The sequence below is a fragment of the Gopherus flavomarginatus genome, chromosome 11 (assembly GCF_025201925.1).
Source record: "Gopherus flavomarginatus isolate rGopFla2 chromosome 11, rGopFla2.mat.asm, whole genome shotgun sequence".
NCBI classification, from domain to species: domain Eukaryota; kingdom Metazoa; phylum Chordata; order Testudines; family Testudinidae; genus Gopherus; species Gopherus flavomarginatus.
In genome coordinates this window covers 23,200,598-23,218,257 of record NC_066627.1, presented here as the reverse complement: position 1 = coordinate 23,218,257, position 17,660 = coordinate 23,200,598, and the positions used below count along the sequence as shown (strand labels likewise).

The 17,660-nt window shown below is 39.4% G+C and overlaps 1 protein-coding gene across 1 annotated transcript in view; it reads left to right on the top strand.

The window, feature by feature from the left end:
* Positions 1-17,660, top strand: part of TRPC4AP (transient receptor potential cation channel subfamily C member 4 associated protein) — a 65,003-nt gene that overhangs the window by 22,897 nt on the left and 24,446 nt on the right. Inside the window, exons 4-9 of the mRNA XM_050917306.1 lie at positions 2,088-2,145; positions 3,142-3,197; positions 5,055-5,183; positions 6,602-6,803; positions 11,131-11,319; positions 14,906-15,048. Coding sequence (XP_050773263.1) covers positions 2,088-2,145; positions 3,142-3,197; positions 5,055-5,183; positions 6,602-6,803; positions 11,131-11,319; positions 14,906-15,048 — 777 coding nt within the window. The remainder of the gene's footprint in view (positions 1-2,087; positions 2,146-3,141; positions 3,198-5,054; positions 5,184-6,601; positions 6,804-11,130; positions 11,320-14,905; positions 15,049-17,660) is intronic.

Genomic DNA, 17,660 nt, shown 5'->3' with positions numbered 1-17,660 from the left:
ACAACACAAGGCAAATGGTCGTCTATGGAGATGTCCTGCTTCATCAGCCTCCTCAAGCTCAGGGCGGTCAGGAATTCCTCCCACTGATCAAGGGAACACACCAGTCTTAACAGACAACACAGTATGTATGTATTACATATATTGACAAGGAGGAACCAGGTCACTCTCCCATTGCGCAAAAGCACTAAGGTTATGGAACTGGTGCATATCCCACATCACACTATCAGCAGCCTGCCTTCCAAGAATGCAGAGCTGTATAGCGGACACTCTCAGTCGCAAGTTCCCACACGACCATGAATGGGAGATAAAGCCATGACCTATCCAGGAGGTGGGAGAGAGAGAGACCACAAACCTGTTCACCACTTACCTGTAGAAGAAATGTCCGTGACCATTTCTCAAAAGCAGGGATGGGACAACACTCCCTGCGCAACACTTCTTCTGTGGGACAGGGATCTTCTGTATGCCTTTCCTTGCTTCAGTCCACTCCATACCTCCTCTCGCCAAACAAAGAATGCACTCTACGTTCCAATCTGAGGATTCTCTGCCTCAAGGCTTTACTCCTCCAACGCATAGAAAGCTCCTGCTCAGATGAGGTACAAGAGGTATTACTCTGCAGTAAAAAATCCACAACACTCCGTATTCTACCTGCAAAAGTGGTCCAGGTTTCAGACGTGGTGTAATTCCCAACAAATTTCTTTGACATCTGGTACTCTTTCGAAGTTCCTAGGCTTTGTACTGACTCTCTTTTTAAAAAAAAAAAAAAAAAGGGACTCTCTCTCTCTCTCTCTCTGTTCACTCAGGGTCCACCTAGCAGCTATAGCAGCCTTTTACCAGCAAGTAGAGAGAGACTCATTGCTATCGCATCCAACCACAAAATGATTCCTCAGGGGTATAGTAAATCTTTTCTCCCAACCCTGACATCCCACCCCAACATGGGACCTGGACCTAAACCTAATATTGAAAAGCCTGACTAGACTTCCCTTTGAACCCATGGCTACCTGTTGGCTTACGTACCCGTCAGTGAAAACGGCCTTGCTGGTGGTGGTCACCTCAGCTAGGAGTATAAGAGAAATAACGGCTCTGATGGCACATTTTCCCCCCCATCCTCCCCCCAAATAGTATTCTTTCAGAACCTGGAGTACTGATGTTTTGTGAAGCTAGTTGACTAGGGAACTACTCAGCTTTTCTGATTCTCAGTAACATCTCTACTTCCCACTCCAATCCAAGAATTTTCTCCTCCAGCACAGCCATCATCTTGAACTTCATGCACAGGAAATCCCTCTTCAGGCGGGATAGAGAACATGGCACATGTGTAACAGGTCACAACCACTGTTGCATCACTAAGCAGTTTGAAATCTCAAGTGCTGAACCTGGAAGGAAAGCCTTTCATGCTCCTTCTTTAAACTCCCTCCAAATCTCTCCTGTTAGTTACCTTTGTTCACTGTTGAGGAGGAGAATCAGCTTGCTCTAACTATCATCAGTCAAGGAAAACTTTTTTTTTTTTTAATCTAAAATTCTTTTTGCTTCCAGTTGTAAGGGCAATGGCTGTGGGTGATTGCCTGTAGAATTGAAGTGATGCTAAAATCTGGTGGGCTAGGCATTACTACAATCTGTTAACTTGAATATCTGTTAAAGGGATCTTGTTTGGGGATGGAAAAGGGCACTTGGTTCAAAAAACACTTCGGTAAGTTTGAAATACTTCATGTAATATGTTTATAACTTCACTTCCGAAGGGCCAACCAATAGTGGGATCCCATAGTGCCATGTGCTATCTCTGCTATTTTATTCTTGGGAAAATTCAATGTGTATGAATGTGTGCAATGCATTTGCAGTGCCTGACTTTCTCCAAAACAAGATCAATAGCTTAACCGCAGGCAACGTGATATTTCATGCAACCAGAAAGGAAGTACATTGAGGCAGCCATGTTTGTAGTGGTTCACTCTCACTGTTATTTATAGCTCTTTAGGAAATCGGACTGATTTGGGGCTTGCTATTTAGAGATGATAAAAACCATGGGTCTTGAGTGGCTTTTTGATTGTGTCTGTTAAAATGACTCTACACTTCAGTTCATTCTCTTATTTTCACAGCTTCTAGTGGAAATTCTTATGAGACCAACTCTTATTACACAGAAAAAGAAACAGAAAAGTAAGTAGACGCAGTTTAAGATTAAATAGCCGTTTTTCAGTATCTTTCCTGGTTTCCTCCTCCATTTATTTATATCTTTCACCCTTTCTTTACTAAACAAATGATTCACTTTTCCTGAAATAGGAAAACTGTCAGTCATTCTCTGTGGTGCTAATTTGAGGGGGTGAATTATAGTCAGTATGTGTTTAAGGCATAGTTTGTTAGTGTCTGTATTTTTTCCGATGCATAAATTTGGTTTCCAGGCATTGGCAGGTCAACGAATGTTAGAAACTTCCATTGAAGTTACTTGTGGCTATATAGGTCTTGTTCAATCCCTCCTGAATGTTGTCCGTAGAGTACAGAGCTGTTGAGTGAGTCAGTGAAGAGAATCATATTTTTCCAGACATGTAATGAATGGTAATTTCCTAACTATATAATAAAGGGAGTGTGCCAAAGTGAACTAACTAGTTGCTTCAGAATAGCATTTTGTCTGCTGAAACAGCTCAGTAGGCTCAATATTTTGTGTTTTTCATCTTCCATGTCTACCTGACACTATGTGGCCCTTGCAATATCTCTGAGAAGGAGTATTTTTGTGATATCCTCCTCACTTCTTCTCAAGTGAAGAAACTGAGATTCATAGGTGAAATATCAAGATAAAATCTGTCAAAGGTTTTGTTTACGCTGGGAAAATGCATTCTCTTTGAAACCATGTTAGTTGGTGGTGGTTAATCTAAGGAGGGAAAGACTAGAAGATTGATGTTTGTTGGACGTAGCTCAGAATTAGCATGCCCTATAACATGTCCTCAGGCCATTAAATCTCTTGGACTCTACTGGTCGGGTATCTCATTAATCATTTCTAACTGCTTGCTAATTGCAGCTTTAATTGTTTTGCATATTCATTTCAGGCTGTTTAATTGAATATATAAAATGTCATACACAATGTTCAGTGATAATAGCATAGAAATTAAGTGTTCTGGAAACTGTGTAATGAATTGGTGTCTTATTTTTGTTTTGTAGTAAGTGACGACCTGATCAAGGACTGCTTAAGCATATTGTACAACACTTGCATATGTGTAAGTATTACCTTTTTAAAAATATGTACGTTCCTCTTCTTGGCAAACAAACATGCTCCACACTTCGGCATTGGCTGCACGTACCCCAGGAATGAAAGCATATTTGCTTTAAAACATAATTTAAAGACATAATGCAACTCTAATTTGCAGCATTTTCCAAAGTCTGGTTACATATCTGGACCTAGTTACATATCTGGACCTACTATATTCAGCCACTCTCTGTGTTTGGGCGTTTATCTAAGTAGTGTTTTATTTATAGGGCTTTCTATAATGCACCACTGCAGTAGCTGAGTGCCCAGTAATTCAGACACACTATTGTGGGCATTTGTCTACACATTCATGTTCCCATCTGAGAGAGATTTTCTGCTCTTGTACTTTAAAACAGAAATATCAAAATTAGAAAAATGTACGCCCACCTCTTAATTTGAGCATCTCTGCCTGTGCGCCATTCAATGGCCTAGTCAACCAAGGGTGTTAAGGGCCTGATCCTGCAAACAATTCATATGCAGAACATCCTTTGTCAATCGCTGGAGCCTGAGTGCCGAGGAAAGGCTGCAGGTTAGAAATCTACAGAGAACTTGGCTCAAAAATTGAGGCCTAAAGTGCATATCTAATGACTAAAACACTGTCAGTAAGTAACGTATTTTCAATATTGTATAGTTAGTCCTAACCCTTTAGTGGATAAATGATCACAAGTCTGACAGCATGTTTAAAATACAGTAGTTTTAATGAAATGCTGCGTGTAATCACTGGGTTGGAGCCATTTTAGGGAAACTGACTTTCTCTTAACATTACAAAAGTATTAGTACACAGTGTTCTCTAAACAATACAGAGACCCTGTAAAAGTGGCAAGGGCTGATGTTTGAGCATTCATTATTTGATCTACTAAGGGGGGAAAATAGAGGTAGTTTGTGATAGCTGCATTTGATCTAAAAACGATCACATTTGCAATCCATAGAATAGCTGCTGGCTGACTTAACTCATTTCAATTGTAGTGCCCTCTCTGGATTATTGGGATGGATTTGAATGGAGGGTTGCTTCAGGATTGTAAGACTGTCTAATGTCTTGTTGCAGTTCTGGATTAATTCCCTTTATATCTAGGTATGATATCTGTGCTGATATCTAATCCATTTGCTCAATACCATATTAATAGAGGTTTTTAAGAATAGTTTGTACAAATACCTGACAGGGATGGTCAAGGTTTACTTGGTCTTGTCTCAGCATAAGGGCCTGGACTTTATGACCTCTTGAGGTCTTGTTTCTATGCTACGGCCACTAGTACATGGTCAGTTTTGCTGAACTCTGAACAAACCGCTTTTCGGGCATTTGGGGTAAGGTTTTCTGGAATAAAAAATACTGAATTAAACCAAAGAACAACCTTACTCCAACCAGTGATCAGGGTGAAATCCTGGCCCCATTGAAGTCAGTGGAAACTTTGAGCAAACTCTGTTCAACTGAGAAGTATGTTAGCAGTTAGGCAAGAGACTGAGTGCCACATCTAATTTCCCTAAAATAGAGATTAACGCAACTGTTATCAGGTCCGATAGAGAGCTAAAGCCCACAGGCAACGCAGGGTCCAGCTGTGCAATATTTAATCTTGTTCCAAGCAGGCAAACAATTCAAGTCCAAAATGGAATTTTTCATTCTGGGACCTGTAGTTGCAGTAGGCCCCATGAGGATTAGCTGAATTGTTCATCTCCCTGGACAGCATGTCACCAATTTCTAGGACTTGCTGAATAGGTAACCAAGAGAGTGTTTGTGAAACTGGCTTGCTATGTATGATTATCACGTCTGATTTGCCAGTGCAGCCACCTGCCATTGTTGGGTGTATTTAACCATTCCTCGCTTTTCTTCTAGACTGAAGGAGTCACTAAACGATTGGCAGAAAGAAATGATTTTGTGTTGTTTCTGTTTACGTTGATGACAAACAAAAAAACATTTCTGCAAACAGCAACGCTTATTGAAGATATCCTAGGAGTTAAAAAGGTCTGTGGATGTTTCCTATAATCGTGGTTGCCTAACTGTTCAGGGCTCTGTGCTAGAGGGGAAGAGTCAGTTATGTTAATAGTGTGGTGGTGTTTTTTTGTGAACATGCATTGAAGAAAATTTGCCATTTGTTACCATGTTATTTAGTATTACAAATAAAATGTTGTTGGAGACATGTAACCATTGTAAAACCTTGGGCAGGGTACATTTAAGGTCTCATCTACACTATGTGCTATAGTCAGGTCAGGGACCAATGTAAATTGATCTCTTGTCACTGTTGCATTTGTAAAGTAGATGTACTTCTGTCTTAACCCTGGGAATTTCATTCTCATCACTAAGTACTGAAGAGTGTATATGTCAGACTAAACTGTTTTCCAAATTGACCTAAAAGGCGGCTTTTTTCTAGAAGTTGTCAGTCGTGTTGGCTTTTAGTCTGCTCTTATGTAATGTTCTGGACTTTGTGCAATGTCACTGGGTATTAGAACAACAGTTCTGCCTTAAAGGGATGTAATATTTAAAACATTGGTAGCCAAGCTTCCTTGTGTTAAGAAAAAGTTATATTAAAGTTGAAACAGCAAGATGATATGTTGAACAATGAAAATACAGTTTTTTGTCAAGTTTACTCCTTGGTTCTCATGCACTGAGTCCTGCTAATTCCAAAACTGCTCAGTTTTAAAAAATATCTGTAGTACTGTTTTAATAAATTCAGAATGGTAGCCCTGAATAATATGGCAGTATCCCTTTCTAGAGGGTGTCACTGCTGCATACCAATTATTCCCTTTCCTCTGCTAATATTTCTGCAGTGGTGAAATACAGTAATTGGTCTTCAGTGTCCAGCTAATTTCTGCCTTCTAGATAGGGTTTTGGGGTTATAGGGTTAGTTTTTTTTCCTGACTAATTATTAAGATATATATTTTGATGTTTACCTTTTCTGAAAGATGCTTGGACGCTTGTCTGATCCTTCCTTCTAGTTACTTTTCAGAATCTTCCCTTGTCACAGATTAAACTATAATTTAAAAATATCTGACAGTGCAGTCCATCTATAGATGCATTTAACTTCAATAAATTTGGGGATACAAACCAACAAAATATCGAAACTTCAGAATAGCTAAATTGGCTTAATGCTTATTTTTTTCACAATTCTGTTTTTACTTTAAAAAAAAGATTTGAGAATGATGTTCTCTCATAAATTGGTGAACACGTGGGATCTTAGCCTTAGGTTGGGATTCACAGCCCCTTTCAGACTCTGAGGAACTTCTGCTACCCATCTACCCTTGTCTGACTAAATTTAAAACAATTTAATCCTGATGAGGAAGGCTCTTTAATTTTTATGTGTTCTCTCTGTTAACGTTGATTTTGGTGAAAAGACTGTTGGTTTATTACATCAAACAATCAATGCATTGTTTTGTCTTCTATAGGAAATGATACAATTAGAAGATATTCCCAATCTTGCAAGTCTAGTATCCAGTTTTGATCAACAGCAACTTGCCAATTTCTGTAGGATCCTTGCAGTCACAATTTCAGAGCTTGACACAGGCAGTGATGACAAACACACACTTCTTGCTAAAAATGCACAGCAGAAAAAAAATTTGTGTCCTTCTCGAGCTGAAGTTAATCAAGGTAAAGTGTCCCAGTTACTAGAGTGTTGCATTCTAAACATAAGTCCAGAGGAATCAGAAGGGAAGTAATAAACCTTGTCTTCATCTTGTCAAGAGTCTGAGGCTTCTTTATTGTGATGTTAAACCTTCTGCATTTATGGTGCTTATTCTTTTAATTCTGCATTCCATAGAGGTTCTTACCAAAACGATCATCATCAACAAAAAAGAACAGTTTAGTTTGATTATAATCTTCATAGATTCACATGCACCCTAGAAGTTAGTTGAGTAGGTATTGATGGTTGCGGTGGAGGGAAGATGTTTTGATGCTGTGACAGGCTATAATGTCTCAGTACCATAGGTGTAACCAGTGCTTGTCTATTATCCAGGGAAGCATTTACAGTGGTGTCAGGTGGCTTTATTCAGTATCTTGCTGCAGAGCAATATATCAGTCTTTTTGTCTCTCACTAAGGAAAAAAATGTTTAATGCCAGTCTGGCCACAGTCACCTACCATTTGCTATGCCAGTGTAGGGGAAAATACAACTTCCCTGGGAGGGAGATTCTCAATCTATTTCATAGGTACTGATGAGGAGGTAGCATGGTGCATTAGAGCATTAGGCTCGGAAGCAGACTGAGGTTCTGTCTGTTCCTAAACTAACTTGGTTTGTGACTGTGAGCCAACTCATTGACCTCTATCACAGTTTCCAAGTGAGCTGAGCTTGTGAAGGGCTATGTAAGAGCTACATGTGGATTTATCACTATTGTGGACTTAGGATTTCTAGCCTGCATGTAGTCATGTTTATGAAGACACTGGTGTGATCTAAATAGAATGCCTCTTTTTCCTTAGAGTTTCAGGAGTTAATTTTCCATGTTATGTGAAGACCCTTTTACATTAGATATCAGAAGGTGAGAACCATTGTAAGAGAACAGTCCAGACCAAAGTCTGAACTAGAAATTGTATTGGGCAAAACTTCAAAATCTGTCTAATCTTAAATTCTTGCTGGAAATCCTGAAGCAACACGTGTGCTGCTTTTCAGATTGAGTTGGCATTTTTGGAATAAACTGAATGTTGAGGTTTAAATATTTTAAGGAGTTTCAAATCATAATAGGCTAAATCTTGGGTCACATTTTGACCGCAGTTTTTTGGTATAATAATGACTTGTTTAAGTTTACTCAGTTAAACAAATAGCTGAGATATTTGTATATAGAACTTGCTTACATTTAAAGTCCCTGATGGTTTGTAATTTTTTTTTCCAGAGGTTTTTGAACACCTGATGATGCCCTTTTGGGAGGCATTGGTAGCTGCAGGTGCTCAGCATTTTTGAACTTCAGATCACTATGTGAGCTTTCTGATTACCTTGAGTACTTCTGGCTTGTATCTTGAATGTTATCTTAAGCTGCTACTTTGTTGTAAGCCTTCTAGGCTTTATCATACAATGCAATCAGTTAAAATGCCAGCAAAGGGAAGGTGAACTAGTTTCACTTTTGCTGTGCTGAAACACTTTGAAATATGAGCAACTTGGGGCTTTTGTATATAGAGACTCCTGGAAGCTCTTGTAATTAGGATCCAGTCCATTTAGGGGTTTCAGTGTCAATATCTAAATGTTCAACTTAGCCTACCTCTACAAGTAGCAAATTCAGAGTGTGAAGCAATGGGCTGGCCAAAAAGATTCTCCTCACACCTCTCAACAATCATGCTGCTGCATTCTGCACTGGCTGTGGGCAGCAGAGTGACCTTTTCAGAAGCTTTTTGTAAAGTGTACGTATGCATGAGTGGTGGTCACTGGATGGTGACAAATGGCTATTCTACAGCAAATAAGCCCTTGTGGCTGAAGATCCAAGGTAATCTAATACATTAAAGCGAATGTGCAAATCTTCAGGCTGTTTAAGCAAACTAACTGAATATGTTCCTGATCCTGCAAATGCTTAAATCTGAGTGTTTCAGTTCTCTCCACACATGTTTGAAGTGAGCCATTTGCATGTTTGCAGGGTCAAGGTCTAAATGTTTAACCTAAATATTGTTTTTCAAATAAAATTTTAACTTAGGTTTTCTTTTTCTAAGTTCAGAATTCCATGGCTGACATGAGCTGATGATGGAATTACAGCCACTCAAAATGGTGGTACTTGAACTAAGAGCCTTGGCTTTTGAGTGTACAAGGATGAAGATTTAGTGTAGGATTATATCTGACAGCTCTATTTTATTTGATAATGAAGACCTGATACTGTGTATCCTACACTGAGGGCAAAGTGCAGCTTTTATTCAAAGTTGACATATGAATCAACAAAAACAAATCCAATGTGTAATTTAGCAACAATAATCCACCCTGGGTGGGAAAGGGTGTAAATTATCGATTTTAATCATGATTTAAACCAGCAAGCAGGAAACCTTGATTTAAATAATTGATTTTTAATCTTTTTCTTTTCTGCCTTTTAGTTACTTTCCTTTAGTTGATTCTCAGTTGGTTGGTAATCATTAAAACACACTGATTTTCAACTAAATATAGTCTCTATGCTATATTTGGTACTTTTTTGCCAACCAGAAGGATATATTATATCTGTAGATTTATTTAAGTTGTTATATAGATTCTTAATTTTTACATTTCCTTGTTGTGTTAGAAAATGGTGAATGATGCATTTCTTTTATGTTTTTTTTATTTGTTTCAAGCTCTATTTGGATGGACATTGGAATTCAATTAAAAATATGCAACATTGTTTTGTTGATTAAATAAAGCTGCTTAAATGTCCTGTACATACAAGGGAAAAAAGTTGTTAAAACGTGCATTTAAAACTAATTGATTTATTAAACAAAGGAAGTATTATCTGTAGTTGTGAATTGTACTGCTTGTTTGATCACCATGTCCTTCATGTTTTTTGAACTAGTAGATACCATGCTCTCTCATTCAGTTTCTTTTAATATATTGGAGAAAGAAAACAAGCTTTCCTGCTTTTTCAACTCCCAGTCAGTTTCTTAACTTTGAATGAGCTGGTCATTGAATTGAATTAGTTGAATAAAGTGAAATGAAAATAAAATTAACTTTGCATCTGCAGAAGAGGCAACTACTGTTAAAGCCAATTTAACACTTCAGTAAACTGTGGTTCCAGGTCCTTATCCAATTACTTCCACCAGTTCAGTGATCTGCCTCTCTTTTAAACTTCAGTAGCAAGTGTATTGATGTGGATGTTTTTGTTTTGTTTAAATAATTTTAATAGGTTATAGTAAGTTTAGGCCATAACATAGGTTGTCGTAATTTGAGTTTAATTTTAAACTAGTAGATGAAAACCTGTGCCGTTGCACAGATGTAATCTGTAAAGGGGTGTGTGGGTGTGTTTTTTGTTTAAAAAAAGGTGGAGAACTTAAAACTTTGGACAGTAACAGACTGCAAATCCCAGTGATGTTGGAATCTGATGATACTTTAAACAAAGAGAGTTCTCAAGCATACAGGTAGCTGTTTCCATCACTTCACACTGACTTAGCGCATGTTCAGAGTTATGGTTGGGTTATTCGACATGCAGATTGTGGTGGTGTGTGGGTGGTTGTATTTGTGTTGTCCTGGGAGAGTTGTGTAGATTTTGTGCAGGTGGCAAATGAGGACTGGGTGCTCCAGTGAGGCAAAGGGTGTTTTGAGGCTATTGTATATACTGGTTGTAGTCCTGTGGATGATTTTGAAGAACTGTAGCAGTGGGCCAGGTAATTCATCATCTATGCAATCTTCCTCATACAACCGGTGAAATTGTTGCCTGCTAATTAGCTGTTGAGTAAGGATGATGTTTGGTTGAGTTACTTCTGATATCGGAGTGGACTAGGACTCTTGACATGGCAGACTTTATTTACTTATTAAAATCATTTAAGAAAATAGTTTATAGTAAGTTTAGGCGTTAAACTCAAAATTATAAGAGCCTCTGGTAATTTTGAAATTAGTGGCTGAAAGCCCTTGTTGTCTCATGGGTGTAATTCATAGTCAAAATGGCTGAGAACTTAAATGGGACAGTTACAGGCTGAACCTCAGTGATCATGCAACTTGATGATATTCTGAACAAGAAGAGCTCTCAACCATGCTCGTAGCTGTTTCCATCGCTTCATGCTGATTTAGCAGACATTCTAGGCTTAAAACAAATCAATTTTTAAAAAACGATTTTTTTTAAACCAACCTGTCGTGTCTGTCTGTCTAGGATCCCTCTTGCTGCTGTTGAGTGCTCATCAAAAAATCCAATATTTGGATCCTGTGAGCTGTATAGAATACCTTTTGAGTACACTATTGTATACTTTGATAGGAGCATTTTGAAAAGTGAATTTGCCGTCTGGCATGGAGTCTTTTGTTGGTTGTTGACTTGTTTTGTTTTCCTGTTGTAGCCACGCTCCTGAATATTCCAGGCTTTGTTGAGCGATTATGCAAACTGGCAACAAGGAAAGTATCAGAAACAACGGGTACTTCAAATTTCCTCCAGGAGTTAGAGGAGTGGTACACCTGGCTGGACAATGCACTTGTTCTTGATGCCCTGATGCGGGTAGCAAATGAGGAGGCAGAGCAGAGCAGCACAGGTATCTGTTGTGTTTAACTAATCTATAGTTTTGCTTTATGGCTTGTAGAATAGCTGGGTTTCGCTTCTCTCTCTTCCCCATTCTACCTTCCAAAAAAACCCAAAAAACATGTTGAGCACAGTATGCTTAGATCTGTCTCCTATTTTACTGCAAAGTGGTGAGTGGATTTTTGTACTAATCAATATATCCTGTTGCAGAGTTTACATTTCATCTGTCCAAAGAGCTCCTTATATAGTGTTATGCTTACAGCCCTCATAAACTCCTAAGTCTTTTGAGAGGGATTTATTTCCATTTTATATTGGGGGGGGGGGAAACTGAGGCAAAAATTAAGCCATTTGCTCAAATCTACAGCAAATTGGCTGTAGCATTGGGATTAGAATCCAAGCATTCTTACATCCATCTCCATGCTCAGGCAACTCAGTGATTCCTTTTCACACAGTGGTAAGTAATTTTTGGATAAACTGTTAATTGTTCCAGCAAATTACTTAGCTGCCATCTCCGGCTGAATTAAGATGACTTAGAACCATACCAATGTAGGGCTGGAAGGGATCTGGAGAGGTCATCAAGTTCAGCCCCCTGTGCTGAGACAGGGCCAAGTAAACCTCAACCGTCTCTGACAAGTTTGTCCAACCAGATCTCCAATGATGGGGATTCCGTCATTCTTTCCTTGGAAGCCTGTTCCAGAGCTTAACTACCCTTGTAGTTAGAAAGCTTTTCCTAATATCTCGCCTCAATCACCCTTGCTGCAGATTAAGGCCATTAATACTTGGCCTACATTCAGTGGACACACAAAGAGAATGGGGACCAATTATTTTCTAACAGCCCTTAACATATTTGAAGACTGTCATCATCAATAGTCTTTTCTGAAGACTAAACATGCCCGGGTTTTTGTAACCTTTTTTTACAGGTCGGGTTTTCTAGACCTTTTATCATTTTTAATTGCTTTCTTCCGGACTCGCTCTCCAATTTGTCTGCATCTTTCCTACAGTGTGGCACCCAGAATTGGGCACAGTACTCCAACTGAGGTCTTACCAGTGTCATATAGGCAGAACAGTTACCTCCCATGTCTTACATACAACGCTTCTGTTAATACACCTCAGTATGATATTCTTATTTTGCAACTGCATCACTTTATTGACTCTCATTCAGTTTGTGATCCAGCAGTGCTACCACCCAGCCAGTTACTCCCTATTCTGTACATGTGCATTTGATTGCCCCTCCCCGTTTCCTAAATGTAGTACTTTGCATTTAGTATAGAATTTCATCTTGTTGATTTCAGACCAATCCTCCAATTTATCAAAGTTGTTTTGAATTGTAATCTTGTGCTCCAAAGTGCTTGCAACCTCTCCCAGTTTGGTGTAATCTAAAAATTTTATAAGCATACTTTCCACTCCCTTATCCAAGTCATTAGTGAAAATACTGACTGTACCAGACCAAGGACTGACCCCCATGGAACTCCACTAGATACACCATCCCAGTTTTATGCAAACCATTTATAATTACTCTGAGTACAGTCTTTTAATCATTTGTGCACCCAATGTACAGTCAGGGCCGGCTCCAGGCACCAGCTTATCAAGCAGGTGCTTGAAGCAGCCCCTCCGGAGCGGGGCGGCACTTTCAGGTATTTGGCGGCGGGTCCCTCGCTCCTCCTTGGAGTGAAGGACCTCCTGCTGAACTGCCACAGATCGTGATCACGGCTTTTTTTTTTTTTTTTTTTTTTTTGGCTGCTTGGGGCGGCAAAACCCCTGGAGCCAGCCCTGTGTACAGTAATTTCATCTAGACCGACGTTTCACTAGTTTGCTTATGAGTGTCATGGGGTACTGTTATCAAAGGCCTTTCTAAACTCAAGATATTTCATGTCTCCTGCTTCCCACCATTTATTAGGCCAGTAACTCTGTCAAAGAGGAAATTAGAGCGGTCCGACTTGGTTGGTTTGTTTTTGACAGATCCGTGATGGCTTTTCCTTATAAGCACAGGATAATACAGTTATAAATTGATTGTTCAATAAGCTGTTCCATTGTCTTTCCAGGTATCAAACTTAGGCTTGGTGGTCTGTAGTTCCCTAGGCCCTCCATTTCCCCCTTTTTAAAGATAGGTACTATGTTTGTCCTTCAGCAGCCCTCTGGAACCTCACCTGTCCTCCATGTGTTCACTCAAAGATAATGGCTAATGATTTCATGATTGCTTCAGCCAGTTCCTAAAAGTATCCTAGGATGAGTTTCATCAGGCCCTGCTGACTTGAATACATCTAATTTATTGAAATATTCTTTAACCCATTCTTTCTCTATTTTTGCTTGCATTCCTCCCCCCTTTTTATGTTTGTTTAAAGATGTTATGTAAGCCCTGAAGTATTAGCATGAAAATGGCATAGACACTCCCTTCACTGTGGGAATACGTAGATTATAAGGTCAGAAGAAACCATTCTGATCTTCTTAGTTTGACCACTTGTATAACACAAGAGGTGAAATACTCTCCCCAAAACGTACTCTCCTTAGTGTAGTAGAACTTTATAAGGTTGTTTTCTAGATCCCCAAATTTTACGTAGCTTCTGAAGATACATAGACGCAACTGTCTTCTTTATCCTACTTGATCAGAATTGTGGCAAAAACTCTTATTAAAAATCCTGCAAATATACTAAAACAAAATTAAGTAGCTATCTCTGAGCAATGTGGTATCTCGGTAGGTGTGCACAATTTTGGTTTAGTGTAAAGTGGAGAAAGCTTGCTACTATAAAAGAGAACTCTTTCAGAAAAGGAGTGCACACATTTCGCAGAGCTCTCGATCTTGGATCCTCTGTGATCATCAGTGTAAGGGCTGCGACTTCCTCTTCTGGGCAATGTGAGCGTCTCTCTGACTCTGGCCGCATGCCTCCCAGCATTCATGCATGTTTAACCGGTTCACAAAAATGAAGTATGGGGACAGCAGGACTTGCACCTCCTTAAGTCACCATGATGGGTCTAACTTTAAATCCTAGCCTGTTTTATTTAAAGTGTGTCAGTTTTGTGATCTAAATAATTCCAAATTGTAACTTTAATTGTATCCCAAACATGTTACGTTATTAGCTCTGTCCTTCAACATTATACTTACAGAATAGATTTTCGGAAGCATTCGGCACTGGCCTACCTGTAACCCTCACTGGAGATAGTTAGAGGAGAGTTAGGCCAAAGCTGAGCATTTTTGAAAATCACACCCCTAAATCATGATTTCCTGTGTACAAAGAAGAGAGCAAGGGAAAAAGAAGTGACATAGTCATTAAGAGTTTCACATTTGTAATCCATTAGTTTTGTGTATGAAATGCTGTTTGGCTCGTTATCAGAAGGTGAGCTATTTAAAAAAAAATTTGAGGTAAGGATCCTAACACTGTCCTAATATAAACCTCAATGGTGCATCTCCCATAGTGAGAAAAATGTCTCTCAAATAACTTGGAATTGCTTATTTCAGTCTCATGACACATTTTCAGTTTTGCTAGGAAGATCTTCAAGCAAATGTGCTGGTCATATGTTTGCAGTACTGCAGTATTTGCTGTTACATAAAGCAGTAACCAATCCTTTCCACCTCAGGCTTATGTCTCTGATCTCTCATTTAGAATCTTCAGATGAAAGTGGATTAGCCAACACCTCAACAAGAACTCAGCTTCCACAGTCCATGAAGATCATGCATGAGATCATGTACAAGCTGGAGGTGTTGTATGTTCTCTGTGTATTGCTGATGGGGAGACAGAGGAATCAGGTGAGTGTCTACCTAAATGGTCATGTGTGCATGGAATAGCCATTGTCTCTTTAAATCCAAGCTTTCAGTTTAGCCTACCTGAACCCACCACCATGTGCTTCAGGTTTTTGTTTAGTGAAGCTCTGTTGGAGTCAGTGATTAGAAACTACTCGGTACTTTCCCATATAGAGTTCCTTTACTTCTGGTCCTCATGGTAAGGTTTGTAAACACTACTTTTATTTAGAGAAAGTTCTACAAACAAATATACATTTTAAGTACAATCCTATAACCACAAATAACCGGTACTTTATAAACCTACACATGGATACAAAAGAACATGAAAATGAACAGAAGAATTGTTCATAGTAGTACCCGTTGTACACCTACCTGCTTTCTGGGCAAAGCACAGTCCCTATTGCATGGAGTTCATAGTTCAAGGATATACAGAGAGGGTGAAGCTTTATCTATCTATCTATCCATCATCCAGGCTGGGGCTATGGCATCAAGAAAATCATGGACTCTGTGAAAGGCTCTTTGAATTTTTGAAGGGGTATTGTGTAGTTCAAAGACTTCATTTCTGCCTTTTTCCATTGCAAGGATAATAGTATACATGACTGTGCTGCAAAAAGCTGCCTCCAATTTCTATCCCACCCCAGCCCCTTTCGCTATCATAAGGCGCAAACTTTGCTGCATACAGGTGTCCATTTGAATACTATGTATGTTGAGCATGGCTATCTGAGAAGCAAGCATTCCCCTGAAATCAAGATACATTGTAAGGAAATACTACTTTATAATTTCTCTATGCTAAGAAATACCAGCAGGAAAACAATGTGTTCTCCCTCTGCTGTTTCTGCCATGGTAACCACCATGTCGATCAGCCGTTGCCAGGCTGCATGGATTAAAGGTCATAGGTTTGTGACCTCAGTCTTCCAATTTGGGCAACCAAAGATCTTGCTTCAGAAATTCCGTGCAGAATTACGCTGTTGTCGGGCGGTTACAAAACTCTCTTTTTTTGGATCGCTTATGAGAAAATGTAAACAGGCATTTAATTTTTCAGTAAGGGAATATTCTAATAAACTAAATTCTCTGGTACTGAAGCTTCTCTCTAAATTCTCTTCCTGGTTATGTTGTACACTGTTCAATTCTCTGTAGTGCTAGCAGTGAAGGTCACCACAGTTCATTGCTACCTTGGGATGATCACACCCTAGTAGAGAAGTGGCTCTTTACTGCATTTCTTGGCTTTTAATGCCCTGTAATTATAACCACACCCTCATGTAGTCACTTCCCATATTTCTTTAGGTTGTATTACATGATTCTACTTAAGTGGTGAAAGAGACTGCTTTTCTACCTGCTCCTTTCTTGGGGAGCCAAGCTGTACACGTTAAGAGGAAGTGTGATGGGGTTTAGCATAATGAGCTTGAGAACTGGACTTGGGCATTAAACTGTCTTCACAATCTTGAGAATCAGTGGGAAGATGCCAAAGAGGATTTGAAGTGTGTAGTGTAAAATAGGATTTGTTCTGGCATTAAACTTAACTATATAAAGCTATGTTCAAATGGGGCCTCTAGGAGGGACAGTGAAATTAGAAGTCAACCCTTGTGGTTTATGGATGTTATAGCATGCAAAGGTTAGCTCCGCTAGGTCTTACAGTTCAGCAAGCTAACATTAAGAAGGCAGGAAAGTGTCTAGGGGTGTGTTGGTTGGCACAGGACACAAAGGCACTGGGTATGACAGAATCTGTTTAAACAATGAACACTAGTGGAGACAAAAGGGAGCTGCTCTTTTCACATGCGTGGTCTGCATTTTATAGTTCACCCTGCTGCAGTGGTGCCATACTGGCCACTGTGAGGGGCTAGTGCATCCAAGATACTTTCTGCTGGCAGGTATTGTCAACTTACATGAGTGTCTCTGGAAATGATTGGGAGAGTCCCTTGCTCTGTGCAGGAGGCTCTTGGTGTGTGTGGGAGCATCTCAAGGCAGAGGTGGGGGTAGGTAAAAGTCTGACTGAAATATTGGACAGAGTGCAAATGTTGGGAGGATTCCACTTTCTGGGACTGCTGAGGTAGACTTCATGTGTGGTGCTAGAAAACTGATGCAAAAACAGGATCCCTCATTCCCTGTTAGGGAAATTGTCCCAATTTACTGAGATCATGTCAAAATGTGACGGCAGCAGTCTGTGGATTTCAGTACTATGACTCATAAACAGAATGCCAGCTATGAAAATGATTGATCCAAATATAATTAAGAAACATGGAACGACCTGCTGGTTCAGTTAATTTAAACAGCTAAACTATTTGAGAAAAGATGGAGCAAATGAGATGGACTGACTTTAAAAAACAAAAATAAAATATTTCTACTTCCTGTAACTCATAACCTACGCTGTCTCAACTCTGCTGTATTTATAATATATTCCTTGCCCTGTATACCTGTCAACCTCTTTTAATACTTTTGTAAGGCTATAATTTGCATCATCCAGTATTTTAGTTACCAGTTTTATTAAAGATTGTGAACAGTCTACTAGAGTTGGTGATGAGAGTCCAGAGGGAGCCTGGCATTAATAGGGGAGGGCACAAAGGAACAAGACTGTCCTAATCAGGTTTGTGAATAGAACTCTGACTTTCATCTCATCTCCA